This window comes from Berkeleyomyces rouxiae (genome assembly GCF_048999995.1).
Source record: "Berkeleyomyces rouxiae strain 22BRR77 chromosome Unknown BrBRR77_ptg000002l, whole genome shotgun sequence".
NCBI lineage: Eukaryota > Fungi > Ascomycota > Sordariomycetes > Microascales > Ceratocystidaceae > Berkeleyomyces > Berkeleyomyces rouxiae.
In genome coordinates this window covers 2,880,459-2,897,335 of record NW_027396492.1, presented here as the reverse complement: position 1 = coordinate 2,897,335, position 16,877 = coordinate 2,880,459, and the positions used below count along the sequence as shown (strand labels likewise).

At 51.9% G+C, this 16,877-nt stretch overlaps 4 protein-coding genes across 4 annotated transcripts; 2 read left to right on the top strand and 2 right to left on the bottom strand.

Annotated features, from left to right (window-relative positions):
- Positions 1 to 5,186: 5,186 nt before the first annotated feature.
- On the top strand, positions 5,187 to 6,163 carry BROUX77_002360 (uncharacterized protein; the record flags this gene model as incomplete). Its single annotated transcript, XM_073746892.1, has 5 exons — positions 5,187 to 5,189; positions 5,567 to 5,673; positions 5,772 to 5,833; positions 5,929 to 6,037; positions 6,124 to 6,163. The coding sequence occupies 5 exons, from the start codon at positions 5,187 to 5,189 to the stop codon at positions 6,161 to 6,163; spliced, it is 321 nt and encodes a 106-aa protein (XP_073607442.1).
- A 477-nt stretch (positions 6,164 to 6,640) lies between these two features.
- On the bottom strand, positions 6,641 to 7,814 carry BROUX77_002359 (uncharacterized protein; the record flags this gene model as incomplete). Its single annotated transcript, XM_073746891.1, has 3 exons — positions 6,641 to 7,308; positions 7,380 to 7,608; positions 7,707 to 7,814. 3 exons carry the CDS (start codon positions 7,812 to 7,814, stop codon positions 6,641 to 6,643), a joined length of 1,005 nt encoding a protein of 334 aa, XP_073607441.1.
- Positions 7,815 to 8,366: 552 nt separating this feature from the next.
- Positions 8,367 to 12,814, bottom strand: BROUX77_002358 (uncharacterized protein; the record flags this gene model as incomplete). The annotated part of the gene is made up of 4 exons (XM_073746890.1): positions 8,367 to 8,635; positions 8,715 to 12,333; positions 12,404 to 12,580; positions 12,647 to 12,814. 4 exons carry the CDS (start codon positions 12,812 to 12,814, stop codon positions 8,367 to 8,369), a joined length of 4,233 nt encoding a protein of 1,410 aa, XP_073607440.1.
- A 2,269-nt stretch (positions 12,815 to 15,083) lies between these two features.
- On the top strand, positions 15,084 to 16,755 carry BROUX77_002357 (uncharacterized protein; the record flags this gene model as incomplete). The annotated part of the gene is made up of 4 exons (XM_073746888.1): positions 15,084 to 15,347; positions 15,472 to 15,629; positions 15,712 to 16,243; positions 16,300 to 16,755. 4 exons carry the CDS (start codon positions 15,084 to 15,086, stop codon positions 16,753 to 16,755), a joined length of 1,410 nt encoding a protein of 469 aa, XP_073607439.1.
- Between the last annotated feature and the right edge of the window lie 122 nt (positions 16,756 to 16,877).

The following is a 16,877-nucleotide window of genomic DNA, read 5'->3' as shown; positions in this document are numbered from 1 at the left end:
CAGAGATAGTGAGTACTCCGCCGCCAGGCCTCTGTGTCATTCGCTATCACAAGATTAGAACAGCAGCGGAGGTGCCTGGGCGATACGTAAAGATATCGGAAGAGAGGCCTGTAGGGACCTATAACATGGAGAGTGGGGGGTTTCTGCCCTGTAGCACTAGCAACTGACTTACATGGAAGGAGGGGGGCGAAGTAGGGAAAGCAGGAAGCTGGGTGTGATAGGGACCAGAAAGGGAAGGAAGAGAAGGAAGGAAGGACGCCTTGTTGCTGCGGCGGGCAAGAGCGCAGGTAGGCAAGACAGTGTGGCCTGAAGTGCAACTGTGCCGAGAGGTATCTGAACATGTAAGCCCTGCATCCAGCCAGGAACCGGTCTGCGGAGAGCCATAAGCCGAAGTACCTATACAAACGGTGGCGATCAAGTCCGGGGGCATTTTATCAGCGCAGATCTGCCGCGGTTTTTCCGCAAGCTTGGTTTTGCGCCTGGGCTAGATGCGCCTGTTCAGGCGTTTTCATTTTGGCGCATTGTTTCGAAGGGCCATTTTTTGGGACATTTTGTTGCGACCTTGTTTTTGTTGTCTTGGTCCCAACATGTCGAACAGAAAGAATACAGACGGCTAAAGTCTCGACGACGCAGAAAAAAGTGTCTCAGTGCACATAAACATTTACTGTTGTTTTAGTCCAAGTATCGGTGACTTCATCTTCTGCTGCAGGGCGCGGAGAAGTTAGAAATGCAAGGTGCTTTGTTATTCAGGGACCAAAAGATGGATCCGAGAGATTAATCGAAGACCACAACACAAGTACACAAGTACATTGTATGCATTTGCATGTGGTTGTACAGGCTGGCCGACGCCGGATCTCCAGCCGGTAGAAATAGAGGCCGGCTGGAGTCAGTGCTTTAGCACCTATAACGGTATCCCTTCAGCGCCCTATAACCTGTAGCGCCAGGCTTGGGGCCCTCTTCTCCCTGCCCACTAACAGCCATTCAAGAGCCAAATCTGTTCTGTCGATATACTATGCCCTTTTCCATCCTCGGCATTTTGCCTCTTCATCGGCTCAGGCGAAACCAAAGTAATTATATGCCGTCATCACAACCTAACAAGAATACCAAGCGTAAATCGGGCCCGGCGATAGAGCCATGGCAACCTTTAAGGTCCAGGAGAGAGTGACCGACGAGCCAAGTCAAGTACAAGTACAATACAAGTTCTAACCATAGAGTACCAAAGTTTAAAGCGCCATTGGCCAACACCGCGATACTATGACACGGACAACTTGCGAAAAATAAAATAAAAAATAAAATAAAAAGAGCCAGCCATCGTGTGTGTATTTACCCAGGCTTTGAGCTCAAGACAGCACAATGTTGTCCTCGTAATTGTTATACATACTTGTACATCAGTACATACTTGTACATCATAGACACTTGTATTATGGAGGCGGCGCCGATCTCAAACAGCCAGCTCCGGCGTTGTTCTCTGCATATTTGGATCTAGAGTCTGACTTGACCGCCACTCATGAAGAATCGCCATGCCATTTCGAGAAGTTCTTGGTACAGACTTGGAGAAATTTCTTCTTTTTTCTCATATTCACGGGCATTATTTGTTATGCGTCTAGTCCCATGCATTGAGCATTATGTATGTAACCCTAACGAGTGGGGAAAACAAGGCAGCCTGCAAATCTACACTTCACTTGAACGCACCGCGCCGCACTGTTGTTTCTCCTGCATTCGTGACAGCCCCGTCTTCTCCTTGACTGAAAACCTCATCATCGTGCAAATATTTCATGCGTGTCGAGGAGGAAAGGAAGCGAAAAATGGGAAATGAAGTCAGGGCTCGGTCGTGCTTTGCGGATGCGGGGGTTAATAGCTCGTACGAGCTATTTCCACGATGGTAAAGTCTGGCGATAAGATTGCTGTTAACCCTAAGGTTGATGTGAACAGAGATATTGAGCAGGCATTCATTCACTGACTGACGTCGAGATGAAGACTGTAAAACTTTTATATCAACAGGCCACAACGCCCTGAAATCCAGAACAAGCCGTAGTTCTCACACTTTCATTACAACGCTGCGTTTTGTTCTCCCTGTCAGCCAAGCAAACAGTCTTGTTGGTTGAGCAACTTTGGTAAGGAACCCTCAAAGTTTTGGTCCGGATTTGAGAAGCCCCATGCACATCGCCCATGCATACAGCTGCCCTGGCTTGACGCGGAGTGGAAGCCCATGTATGTCCTTGTATTGACGAGGGGAAACCAACAGTCTAGTCCACACAGGCAGCAACAATAACGGTATGAAAGAGACGGCCGATGTAGGCGAGGAGGCCGATGCAAGATTGAGTGGGTTCACACAATATCCAAGTACGCATGTACATACATACATATGTGCACATGCGGGCGTCTCACAAGTGGGCGGACGGTGGGAGGACAATGAGAGTGGGGTGATACCATAGTCTTCAGCCAAACAAGACTTGTCGAAAGCATCAGGACCGATCTTGAAGGCTGTCTGTGCTCGCTGGGTGGACAGACACTGCACATTGCTCACATGGATACAATCGCAATGATTGTGCGGCTGCTTCTCTAAACAGTCGACGGTCCGAGTTTACGTCCGAAACTGCTTGAGGCCAAAGGGAAGAGGTAGATATCAAGGAAAGTAGACTTCCCTTGGAGGACGAGACTTGACCAGCCCCGCGTTACTGTGCACTGGTTCCTTTACTTGTGTTTGTATGGCTGTAGTTATAAGGGTGAGACTCCCCTTGTATGGTCTTTGCCAGTAGCGTATTAGTTGGGTGTTGTTTTTTTCTTCAACAGGGCGAGACAGTCTTGCGCTAGACTTCATGATGATTAACATGGAGAGAAGCAGCCAGGTCGATTCCTTCATGTTTACTTTTAGACCAGAACAAGTCGCTGGTGTGCACTTGTAGCTAAGTACACACGTAGAAACAAACACATAGTTAGTGAAGTGCTAGTTGACTACTTGCGCAAATGCAAAGCCATCATGCTCAAATTCCATTGAGTAATGCTTTCCCAATTCAGATTATGCCATATCTTGTCACTAGCTAAATCGTGATGTCCATTGGTCTGACGCTATGGACGGAGTACGCGGAAGAGGCGACGGAGAAAAGGCCGATGTGTACGCTGTTTTTCTCCGGTAAAAAGGAAGCCAGAGGGCCTGCAGCTGACGGCCTGAATAGTCTGTACAGTAATGTACTAGTGTACCAACTACAGAGTGCCGTACGCTGTACAGACAGACAGACACGCTACACAGCTCCAACTTACAGAGCACTGCCACCACCAAGGTTTGGCTCGCCAGTTGTAAAGCCCCCGGAGAACCGCGAGGTAAGCCGGGCCTGCATTTGCTGACTGGCTGGTGCAGAATCAAAGACTGGGGGATTTTGTGTCTAATTTTTTTTTCGGAGGATTTGTTTTCACCATTTGATTTCATATTCTCTTTTCAGATTGGTTGTCCAGAGAACCCTTGGTGTTGGTGGTTTCAACTCCCAACTCGATGTCTGTAACCGGGCCTTTCACAGCACTATAACCGCCCTCAACTTCTTCGAATTTTATCGCTTGTTTGGGCCAAAGGCCCCTGGAGGAAAAAGAAGGCTTTAGGATCGACAAGCCTTTACCTCCGTGAATCGTTGCTTTCTTATCGCTTGTCTGCTATTGGCTGAGGCTCAACAATGTTCATAATAACGCCCACTCATGGCCCGGTTTTGTTGTGTGAGAAGCGTCATAATGGCCATCTGCATCTACCAGATGTATCACATGGTTGCTTACAATCTGTGATGCTTTTCAATGTCTCGATCACTTGTAGTTGTGTACTTTTGTATCGTGACTCAGTCAAGGCGATAGCTACAAGCGCACGTTTATTGTAACTCTCCAAGAAACATGAGCCTGAGATTGCAGACTCATTCTTCACTCCGAACCAGCCTGAACTGGTCATGTGTGTGCGTCAAATTGTTATCTTGGTATCACATAGTTTATCTCGAGTGTGTGAGGATTGAACTTTCCGTGTGACTTGGATTTGAAAACTCAAAACTAACGCTAGTCAAGAGTGAAATGACATTTCTTGACCAGGCTTACCATGTCTTGACTTGACTTGGCTTGTAAAGAGCTGTCATAACTGTACGTGCGCAGGTCTGACAATATCCCAAGAGCCGCTTGTCCTGACCTGAGCACCCTGAGAATCGAGGTTCCGTCTGTGATGGGCTGCAGAAGTACTAACATATGCAATTGCACTTACGGCCATAGAACTATACTTGCATACTCATGCTCTGTATGGTATGTTGTCCTGTCGTAGTACCATGGGAATTGAAACATCGCCAGAATATGGTAGTTGAAGCTTCTCATAGTCGTCATGCCCTTAAAACTGACCTTGTATTTCTTTGTGGAACAATTAACTACACTAATAGTTAACTACAGCATTTGTTATCTTGGAAACCTGCAGTCAGCCCGTGCCTCCATCAACCGGGCGGCTGAATGAGAGCTTGCCTGCTTGTTGATATCAGCCGCGCCTGTCGTAAGATATGGATGCTTTGGAGACGAAGTGTTCAAGTAAGAATAAATGCCAGACCCCAAGTCTCATGCCTTGCTTGACACCTTCACAGAATCCTTAAGGCTGGCTGTGCATGCCACGCCATGACCTATCCCAAGTTTACCAGGTTATATTTACATACTATCATGAACGTTGTTAGGAGACTTCTGCAAGTAGTTAGTCTCAACGGCGAGTCAAATGACATTGGCCAGGAAGGGTTGGGACAAACATCTGAGCCAATTGGTGAGCTTCACATGTCCTTTCTTTTCATGCTCTAAACTCAAAGAGTTTGAAAGCTTCTTGTCATCAAGACGTCTTGAAGATAACTCCGGTGTGGTCGTATATGCAACTATCTGCACGAGGCCGCAATTAGTGCAGCAGTTTTCCTACCCCGCATTTTTCTATTGGGCAACCCTTTAAAAGTTGACTAAGCACACTGCCTTTGTTTTGCCGAAGTTCTGACGGAGGAAAAAAATGAGGGCTCGCACGGACCAACTGCACGACGCCACTCATGCGCCACACCCCGATTAGGAAGGTGCCCACTCTAACAACCCACAAACCGAATTCTACCAGAAGAGGTCGAAATTTCGTATTACTTTGACAAAAGTATCACCAATTTTCCCTCTCGAATCACCTAGAGGACAATTCCCCAGAACAAGTCGCCAAAATGGTACGTTAGCCTACTATCATCCTAGATCTTTGACGCCTAATCACGGCCTCACGCTCGGGGGCCTGGCTTTCGCTTTTTTGATATACTCGACTCTTTTCATTTTCACATCGCCTTGCTTCACGCCGCCATGACGAACCGCTGCCGAATAATTCATGTCCATTCACGATTGGAGAAAATCCACGATACAAGAGCCCAGTATGGGCAGGCGAACCTCAATGCTGTCTGGGTTACGGCTTGACAAAGTTATTTTCAATCCGTAACTTGGGCTTCATTGAGTACACCGTTGAATTTCGTTGCGATCATAGCCAGGCCTCTTGAACCGAGCACACATTACACACATAAACTTCACAAGTCAGTTGGCTGACACTCCACCCTAGGTCAACATTCCCAAGACGAGAAACACCTACTGCAAGGGCAAGGAGTGCCGCAAGCACACCCAGCACCGTGTCACCCAGTACAAGGCCGGCAAGGCTTCGCTCTTTGCGTAAGTCAACCGCACACAAAGCAATAACGATCTCAATCTCAATTGAGATGACTTGATCTTTGACTTGACCACACATTCTAACTCTCGTCTCATAACAGCCAGGGTAAGAGACGTTACGACCGTAAGCAGAGCGGTTACGGTGGTCAGACCAAGCCTATCTGTAAGTACTAAGTTTTCCCCCAGGCCCGAAGTCTCCTCGTGGGAGACCACAGGCTCGCTACCTCAGTATGCCAGAGTTCTAACCAATATAAACAGTCCACAAGAAGGCCAAGACCACCAAGAAGATCGTTCTGAGACTGGAGTGCGTCAAGTGCAAGGCCAAGTGCCAGCTGGCTATCAAGCGCTGCAAGCACTTCGAGCTTGGGTATGTCCACTCCGCACTTATACTCTCCGTCCTATCCAGGGCAGCGATTGCGAATCAACATGATGCTAACACTTCTCCTTCTCCAGCGGTGACAAGAAGACCAAGGGTGCTGCCCTTGTTTTCTAAATGCATTGTCTTGCGTCTTTTTTCTTCTTCTTCCTTTCATTCTGACGATACAACATGGCGACATACATCAACTAAGCCATGGGTCTCATGGGGGCTCGGAACAAAAATGGCGAAAAAGGGTTTCATGGGCAATGAATTTGGGATAACCTCGCCCGAGGCATCGTCTATAGGGAATAAAAATAGAACGCCCTCTGGTGAAATCAAACAAAAAAAATATCAAACACTACCATGCCTCTGCAAGATGTCGTGTATTGGTTGATCTGCTTGCTTTGGATTGGGCCGGGAAAGGCTCTTGGAGGTTACTTCTGTGTAAGTCGTTCTCATAGCATTCCCAGACCACCATTGGGCATGAACAGCAAATATGTCCATAGGGCCAGCCCCTCACATTACCACCATGACAGCAATGGGCAAAAAGTCTTCAACTCATGATACACGCATACCCTCACCCTCTTTCCTATAAACGGGGCACATTATGTCCTAAAACCCCTCACCCATCACCACCGTCTTTCCGCCCCCATACCACACTGGCCCATAACGCACATCCAAGCCCCGCTCCTGGCCCACAATCCACTCCCCAGAGCTGTCCACATCGTCGTTGGCCCAGTATGTAGCCCGCAGCCACTCATTGATCTCCTCAACACAGCGGACCCAACGCTGCGCGTCCTCTGCCGCCACCGGCGTCCCAGGATCGCCATCCCCGCCGGCGCCGCCGCTAATGAACCGGCCTAGGGTGATGTGTGCGCTAGGCACCTGATAGCGCGGGGCAGGCCGGACGCCCGTGTCCAACAGGCGCGCAAAGACATCGCGGCGCAAATGATGGTACGTGTACGCATCGTCGTGGGCGGCAGGCTGGGCCTCGGGGGCCGGCGCCGGTAGCGACGCAGCGGTCATGGCCGCCATGCGCGGGGCTAGCAGCGGCTCGCCGCTGGCCGGGACGAAGCTCAGGGCAAAGGCCGATGTGTCGAAGCTGAGCAGCGGGCGCACAAGGCGCGCGCGGTGCGTGTAGCTCGTGTGTGCGAGCGCGGCGGCGTGCGGGCGCAGGTGCTGCACGAGCGCGGCGATCTGCGCTGGCGGCTGCGAGAAGGCGACTTCGGCCACGGTCATGTGCATGTTGTGCGTGGGCATCAGCCAGTGCTCCCAGGAAGCTGGCGAGCGAGGGGGGGGGGTTAGTCGGCGGGTTTGGGGGTTGGATGGGGGTGAGAAGAGGGGGATGTACCTGGGAGCCCGCCGGTGATCATCTCTTGCACTCGGTGTGCGAGCGCGATGATGTGCCCGGGCGGACGGGTCCAGATGACCAGGCAGTTCCGACTGTCCTGTTCTTTGTGTTTAAGCAGGCCGCGCAGGATAAGATCAGGTGCTAGCGTTGTGCCATCGGCGAGGAACTTGTCCTTTTGCGCAGCGTTGCGCCGTGTGCGGTGGGAGTCATAAGCCTCCTGGATCTTGGTCTACAGCGGGCAGTGATATCAGCTTTTGGTGGTCTGGAAACTGGATTCAAGAGAGGGAGAGAGGGGACATGGGGTGTTATCGAGGAATCAACACATACGGCGTCACCGTCACACGCGGCAATGAAACCCGGGAACGGATTATCATCGGCGCCTGAAGCCAGCCCAGAAAGGTCGACGATCGTATCGTTGGGGCGAGTAGACGTCATCGTGTTTGAAGTTTGCGATGCGTGGAGAACAAGCACTCAACAACTCGGCTTTGCTGGGCTACAGGCATACCCCGATTACAGGCATCGGAGAGCCACGTGACTAGGTTTGAGAGATAAAAAAAAAGAGGAAGCGAAGAAAAATGCATCAATTTTTGGAAGGCGGATGCTGTGTAAATGTATATATCCTGGATAAAATGATGAGAACAGGCCGGATAGATGTGGTGAAGCACAATAGTCAAAGACATAAACAAGCAGATAAAACGAAGCGCATAGAGAGAGAGAAGTAAGAAAGAAAGCCAATCGCAGTTTACCCAGGGCGCCATTGTCTCCGTCAACAGACCGTCGGTACGGGGCCGCCATCTTCCCACCGTAGTGAGCTAGCCATATTGCTCTTCCGGACCTTGAGATCAAGCAGAGGAGCATGCCACGTAATAATGACGAGACGGGACGTTTAAAAAGAAAAACAAACAGAAAATAAAATCCAGCACGGTCAAACAATCACAAACACATGAGAAAAAACAACACCACCAGTAGCCCCGCGCCACTCCGCCCTTACTTGCGAATCTGCAGCTTCTGCATGGCCATCTTGACCTCGTTTTGGTGGCGCAGCTTGAAGCCGTTGCACAGAGCGCGCATGTCTGGGTACTCCGAGTTCATCATCTGGTAGGCGTGAGGGATGATCTTGACTGACCATGCGCTGACGCGAGCCGTCTTGCTAGCCTTGAAGCACAGCCAGAAATAACCAGGGTGCTTGGAGTCGATGCAGAAGGCATACGTGGAGCGGTTGGGGTTGGCCTCCATGTAGGTGGTGAGCCATTTCTCTGCATTAGTAGTAACATGTTAGAAAGCCGCTGAAAAAAAAAAAACTAGCAATTAGGGAACGCATGGGCATCAACTTACCGAGATCCGCACGTGAGCCGCGGTGGAACTTATCGTTCCGCATGAGTTGCTCAACCTTCTTCGCCATCGACTTGACGTGCTCGACAATCAGTTCGTCCAGATCCGTGTACGTAAACTTGCCGCCAATACGCAGCGTCTTGCCGACCGAGAACTCGTTCTCCTTTTGCAGCTCGACGACGTCAATGTGCTGGAACACGCCGTTGTCCACCTTCCACGTGACCGCCAGATGATCATTACCCAGCGATGAGGGCCGGATGACAACTTCGCCATTGGGCTGTGAGCCGAGAAACTGCTCAGCCTGCATGCCGTTGAAGGGCTTGAAGAGGGGGTGCTTGATGACACGCTGGGCGCGGCCTGTTGAGCGGTCCTTTTCACGCAGGTCTTCACGATCCTTTTCTTCCTGATCAAAGTCCCACTGACCAGGGCCATACTCGACGGGTCGGCGGTATGCGCGGCGAAGTAACTCGGGCCGCATGCTCAGCTTGACGATGAAGTCCTTGAAGTTGACTTCGATGATCTTGGCTTGCGTCGTCATGCCTACTTGAAGACTGTCCCGAATGTGACCGCGAGAGTTGACCTCGAGTGCTTCGACGCGGCCTTCTACACCACAGTCAAGTTTCACAATGGCAAAGTCGTCCTTGATTACCCGAACGTTGACGGGAACAATCATGTCGCGGGCCAGACTATCCTTGGTTTCGCCAGTGAGCATGGTGAACACCTCGGCGGGCGTCAAGACCATCAGAGACGTGCGGATTTCCTCGTACGGGTTCTGAAGTTCGAACCGGATAGCCTCAAGAGTAGCACGCTTTCTTTGACTGTAGTTGTTTTCCAGTTGATCGGCGTACTCCTCCAAGATAAGCTCGTTGATACGGTACTGGTCGTTGTCACGGAAAAGCTTGCGAACGATTGCTGCCGGGCCATGGTCATCGGTTTCGGCCTTGACATCTTCCTCGTCAAGATCTAGAGCATCGGCCACCATCTTGCGACCAAGCTCGTAATCTTCGGGATGTACGCGCGTGCTGTCCATGGGATCCGCAGCAGGGTTAGTGGTATCGAGATCAATGTACAGAAAACTAGCACAGTTGTTCCACACTCTAGGGCCAACCACAGGAAGCTTGCCGCTGTCTGGATCACCAACAAGCTCATCTCTACTAGCAATGGAGCCACCGTTCGCATTGATAGCCTTGATCACATTGGTAGACTTGCGAGGACCCAGGCCAGAAACATACGGCAAAAGGTTGGCGTAGTAGGGGTCGTGAACGGCGTCATTGATGTTCACACCAACAAGGTTCACGATGTCAACCATGGCTGTCTCCAAAGTTTTCCGGAATTTGTCATCGGGAAGTAGCTTCTGGCATGGGTGGATAGACAGTGAAACAACATCCTTGCCTAGGGCGGCGTACTCTTTCATGGGATCTTGCATATAACGAGCCAGACCGAAGCAGTAGCGGGTCATGGGGTGGAGGGTGGTGTGCTCCGCCACAGCCCGAGGGCTATCCTTGTACAGCCGTGCAACCTCGTCATTTACAATGAGGACTTCAAGAAGGTCGGTCTGCGCTTCACCATCACTATCCTCATACTCAGGACCACGGAGATTACGATCCATGACTAGTGTCTCGAGATCGCGAACTAGCTTCTGGGTGTCAGCAGAGAAGCCACTGACACCAATGACATCGGGTAGACGATCTTTGACAACGTTGACAAACTTTTCGCGCTCTTCCTCTTTACGGGCGAGGTTGTGGAAGCGGCCATGCTCAAGAATACGGCTCTGCTCATCGACAAATGTGTAGAAGATGGGATCGCGGGCAGGGTCGCCAAGGCCAACTGACAGTGTGAGAACTCTCGGGGTAGTGCCGAGCGTGAGACCCTTGGGCTTGTAGGGGGCCTGATCAAGGCGGCGGTAAAATTCTTCCTTGGCAGCAAGCAAAAGCTCATCATTGCAAGCTGTTCGGACGGACTCCTTGACGCCCTTGGTCACTACTCTCTCTAGCTTGGCACAAGCCATGTCGAGAACACGACGTCTTTCTTCCTTCCAGCTCTGGGCAATGTCACTGTAATTTTCCGACTCAAACTCGCCGTCGAGCCTTTTCCGAAATTCGCTGCGGCTTCTCAACTCAAGCTTAACGTCTAGTAGACCTTCTTCCTCACCTTTCAACATCTTGACAAAGAGCTCAGGCTTGCGAGCCATGTCGTGGATGGTCTGGCGAACCAGGTACTTGACTTCATAAAACGGATGGACCTCGTCGATTTTGCGCAGGCCCTTCTCGGTTCTGTGACAATCAAATTCACCGTTTTGGTAGTAGTGAAGACGGAAGAACTTTCGGAGACGAGGGTTGAAAAAGAGCTCCTCGGTGAACATGGATCGAGCAGCATTAATGACGCTACTAGAGGTCGAGAAATCCTCGCAGATCAAGCTGTCAGACAGGCTAATGGGGTCCTTGCTATCATCTTCTGCAGTAATCTTGCGACCTTGGCCAAGGGCGTTCTTCGCAAGCTGGTCAGCCGACAGGCCATAAGCGCGCACAAACCTGTAGACGGGGCTCTTGCGAACGCGCTCGTGGAAGGTATTTTTCGAGCCAGGCCGTTTTGTCGTAGCATTCCCACTACCAATGGCAGAGTCGCGTATTTCAGCAGAGTACTGGAAATTGAAGTAGTCCTGGAGATCTTGAAGCTCCTCGAGAGTTGCGGCTTGCGGCATCATCTCTTCTAAAATGGGATCGGAGATATCTAGGGTCGTTTTCAAGTTGCCATAGGCCTTGGCCAAGGCATTGCGTTTTTCGACAAGGGAGCGGAACTTAAGGTCCAAATCCAAGATGCGCCACAGGTCCTCCTGGTTGAGGAGTCTCTTGCCTTCAGTTTTGAATTCGGGGGCATCGGGATTATGACGACGCTCGGGGTTGGGAATCTTTTTTGAATAGATCAGATAGTCCTTCTTGTGCTGAAAGATGAAGGGAACCTCGACCTCATCGACAAGAAAGAATTCTAGGACCTTGCTAACACACTTGAGGAAATGACCGTGGTAGTCCATAGAGAGGTCCTTTTTGGGCCATAGCATGTCCACAATCCAGCGGGCTTCCTCCTTGAGCTGGTCATCGGTAAGCTGCAAGTTGGCGAACGGCTTGCGGTCAATTTGGAAGCGCTCGGGCTCGTCGGTGAAGCGGACCTCATTGTCGAAATCAGTGAGCAATTTCTCCTTAAGTTGAGAAGGCTCGAAAACATCCTTGAGCTCAATGGTCTGCTCTTCCTTCTCTTGGTCTTGCTCTTCCTCCTCGAGCTCGAGGGCCCAGGCGTAGTCGCCACCGTCGCCGAAAATGTCTTCCATGTCCTGTAGGGCGTCCTTGTCGAGGCCGGTGGTGTCGATCATGCTTCCGACGCCCTTTTCACCACGGGGACGAGCAACTTCAGCTTCTTCCTGCGCGCGCTTGCGGTCATCGTCGTCCTCGTCGGGGTAGTCGTCTTCGATGAAGTCGTCCATATCATCAGCTTGCGGGCGGTATCCAGACCGGCCATAGGCGCGGTCATCTTCTTCGTCATCGTCGAAAATGTCATCAAGGCCTCGTCGCGTGGTGGCGCGATCTTCGGCTTTTTGCGCGCCAGACTTGAGGCGCTTGTATTTAGGCTGGAGAAAAGAGAACAGGGTGTTAGAAAAGTTGTCGATACAAGGAAAGAGACTGGATGATGATGCGAACCTTTTCCGGAGTTTTCTGTTTCCAGTCCTGGCCTTCGCCAATGAGCTCTAGATCTTCATCGTCGAGCATCTCGTCTTCTTCGCGATCGCGATGGGACCGCTTGCGCCGCCGACGAGCTTCGACGTCAGATCCCTCTGCGTCATCCTCATCTTCATCGACGATAAACCCTTCCTGAACCTGTCCTTGTTGTTAGATGTTTCTGTCTGAGAGTCGCAGCAGCTGCACCTGGGTGGCAAGGCAAACCTTTCTCATTTCCTCCTCATCTTCATCCTCTTCTTCTTCACTGGAGTCGTCCAAGACAGGGCGCTTGGCTCTGTGGCCACTCTGGGAATCTTCCTCGTCAAAGGACTCATCTTCTTCCTCGTCCAAGTCGGCCTCGCCGTCGATGAGATCCTTGAGACTGCTGCTCATTTTCGAAGCGCTTTAGTCGCGGTTAAGGGAGAAGGAGGTGGGTTTTTTTTTTTTTTCAGAAAGAGCAGCTCTCCGTAGTCATAGAGTTATAAGGTTGTGATGATGCAGTTTGCGCCTGATGAAGCCAATACTGCAGAGTCGGTCTGTGGTTGTAGAGTCGGGGGATGGAGAAGAGAAGGTAATTGGTATGACCAAGAAGCCATACAGGAGAGAGTTTGTCGGTGGCTGCGCGAACAAGTGGACGGGTCAGCCTCGAAGCTCGTTGACGGATATTGTTAGAGTAGGCCAGTTTAGTAGTGAGAGGCCCACTTATTTTTCCTTCTCAGCCTTGCAGGGCCCTGGCGCGTTTGCGCGCCGAAATTCAATTGAAGCTCTGCACGTGATGCTTATCGATAGCATGTCGATAAGATAACAGCGATAAGCTATCTTGACAAGCGTTCCTTGACAAGATTGTCTCAGGCGTCGTCTTATAAAAAGACCACGTCTGGTATTTTTTTCTTCTAAAGGCCGGATGAGGTTGCTTCTTTTAATGAAGTCCACGTGGCGAGAAATACCTGTAGTAGGCTTCTACGGGCAGCCAATTGAGGACACTCCCGATCGCTTTGGCTGGCTGCATGGTCTAGAGACCCAAGTGCCGAGCCCTCATGCAATATCGAGGGCCCAGCAGACGACGATGCGGCAGACTGACAGACCTGGCATACTTGGGACGAAAATAGACGCTCTGACATGGAAGCTCGACTTGAATGCAGTAAGAAAGTCGGGCAAAGCGGGAGCAAGACCTGAAATACCATGTACACATGTACATACATACAAGTGTACAGTCTGGCAGTCGCAAGTAAGCCCAAGAGTCGAGATATCTCGTCTATGAGTACGCTGACCTACAGGCAAAGTTGCAGACAGAGTCACAAAAAAAGTTGCAATGCTTCGGGGCTTGGGCTGCAAAAGACAAGCCCGTTCACATCTAGGTTGTGCTTCAAATAGGGGGTGGGGCAGTGGGTAATGGGCCATGGAACCTCGTTTAGGATGTGTTTGGCGTTGTTGAAGGTTAAGGCTAGATTAAGGTTGGCGTGAAGCAAGACGCAAGACGCAAGGGGAGAGAGGGACTTGGGACTTGAGCAACAAGACTTGAGTCCTGTTCAAGGCTGGTTGGCGGTAGAGGCCGGAGGGAGAGGCCGAGAACAGTGTTCTTAGGTTGCCGTGGTTAGATCACACATACATACATGCGATAACTACATAGTGGCACAGACATGCATCGAGCTGTGTGAACGGGCTGATGTAAGCGCAAATCGTTGCGTTGCGTAGCCGCCCAAACATGTCCACCTCGCCGATTTTGAAGCAGAGGAGCAGAGGGGCCAATCCTGACCACAAACGAGAGCTGCTGGAGCCTGTAGCTGCAACACCCCCAGTCTGTTCCCCAGGTGGCCCCCTCTGTTTCTGCTCCCCGCAGCAGCTTTCCAGCCCGTGCCAGCGGCCTGTTGAGCTTGGGCTTTTCAGGGGCCTTGAGGGGCCTTGAGGGGCCTTTAGGGGTCTTTAGGGGCCTCTCCAACCGTCAAAGCTGGCCTCTTTAGCGCTTGAGCGGGTGGTCTGATCCCCAATGCCCCGGACAGTGGTTCTTGGCCAGACCTCCCTTTTTTTCTCGCCATGTCTCATCCTGTCCGTTGGAACTCGTGATGTATCGGTGTCCTCCTCTGATTCTCGTGAACCTGAACCTGAACCTCTTCTGGTCCCTCAATCGCCCACAGCCTCGTCTTGTCGACAGACACTCGCCCCGTCACCTCTCCGAGGCCGCTCTCTCCCCTCAGACTTGTCCCAGCCGCTTCTGCGAGCCGCCAGCCAGCCAGAGCCAGAGCCAGGCCAGCCATTCACGGCTCATCCCCTCCCTCCTTGGCCATCCAACACAATACAATACCACGGCCAGCCCCGTGACAAATTGACGTCCTGGTGCCGCATTGCGAGTCTGCGTCTCTGCTTTGGTCTCTGCTTCTCGTCTCTTGATTGCCCTCCTCGCCTGCTAAGACTACCCACCGGCTTCTATTCCCTTCTCTTCTCTCGTGTCTCGCCCCCTCCGCCCGCTTGGCTTCGCTAGGGTTCTTCACCTCTGCGGGTTTCAACCTTAATCTCCCTCGGAGGCCATCTTCCATCTGCCCAGTGCTGTGTACTGCGTACCCGGCCGGCATTTCCACCAGCGTCGTCGTCTGGCTCATCATCACACTCCCTCGAGCGCTTCAGAAATACCCTCAACACACTCTCGGCTCTCATACCGCCCACAATGTCAGACAACTTTGCTCCGCGCACCATGAAGCGCAAGAACGTCAAGGGCCTCGCCTTGACGCCTGCTGCTCCCAAGCCGCCACCCACCGAATCCACGCCCGCGGACAAGGAGGACAACACCCAGCAACTCGAAATTGGCATTGAATACAAGCTCGATCTGCGGCCCGAGGATCTGGAGATCATCAAGGAGCTGGGCTCGGGCAACGGCGGCACCGTCAGCAAAGTCCGCCACAAGAAGACCGGCACTGTCATGGCGAGAAAGGTACATTACGCACCCGGGATATCCCGCCGATCTAGGCCCGGCTCCGGCTCTGGCTTCGTTCCTCTCTCTACCCCCGGCACCACCCCAACTCCGAATCTGCTTGCTAACGTATCCCGTTGACCAGGTCATACACGTCGAAGACAACCGCGAAGTGCGCAAGCGCATTGTCCGTGAGCTCCAGATTATGTTTGGCTGCCACTCTGACTACATTGTCACCTTCTACGGCGCCTTTCTCAACGACAATGGCGATGTCATCATGTGCATGGAGTACATGGATGTCGGGTACGTCTCTGTTTGAACAGCCAGACCGGCTCCTTTGGTCTTGAATTCTGCTTTCTAATCACGCTCTCTTCTCTGCCTACAGCTCACTAGATCGGATCTCGCGCAAGTTTGGCCCCATCCGCGTTGACGTTCTGGGCAAGATTGCCGAAGCCACTCTAGGAGGTCTTGTCTACCTCTACACCAAACACCACATCATGCACCGTGATATCAAGCCCTCCAATATCCTGGTCAACTCCAAGGGCTCCATCAAGCTGTGTGACTTTGGTGTGTCTGGCGAGCTAGTCAACTCAGTTGCTGACACGTTTGTGGGAACCTCGACATACATGGCCCCCGAGCGTATTCAGGGCGACAGGTACACTGTAAAGTCCGACGTATGGAGTTTCAGTCTAAGTATCATGGAGCTGGCCATTGGCAAGTTTCCCTTTGACTCTGGCGAGCAAAATTCAGACGGCGAGTGTGCCCCGGCCGGCATCTTGGACCTCTTACAGCAGATTGTGCACGAGCCTGCGCCCAAACTTCCCAAGAGCGATGCCTTCCCTTCCATCCTTGAAGACATGATTACAAAATGTCTGTCCAAGAATCCCGACGATCGACCGACGCCTCAAGAGCTCTATGTATGTCCTATGACCAACAACCAACTAATTTGATCTTCTTACTAATCCCCCTCTAGGACCGAGACCCATTCGTGCAGGCCGCGAAGCGCACACCTGTCGACCTTCAAGTCTGGGCTGTCGGCATGCTGGAAAAGGACAAGCGCAAATCACACCTGGCGCCGCAGCCTGCGTCGGTCAATGTCAACAACAAGGACGCCCTGCGAAATAATGACTCTCCCATGTACCTGCCCATCGAAGATCTTAGTATCAGCACGCCCACGTCAGGCGAGATCCCCATTGCCAACAACTTTGCCCCTCCACGCGAGCACTACAGCAGCCGCTCGCCTGTGCGCAATGGCAGCTCAAACGCCCTTCACAACGGCTATACACGCGGACCCTCTAGTCACTCGTCGAGTAGCGGCCATGGCATGAGACAACCGGCGCCTCCCATACAACGCAACCACACACCCGATAGCCGCAGACAACCATACGGGGCGCCGCCCTCTGGAAATGGCTACGGATACTCCAACTAGAACATGGGCCTATCTGTCGCGCAACTTCCACCACTCCCTTCTCCCCATGAGACTCGTCTGGTTGCGCCGAGGCCACGGATGGCCCGAACTAGGTTGGCGCGTCGGCGCCCTGCGAATCTGTC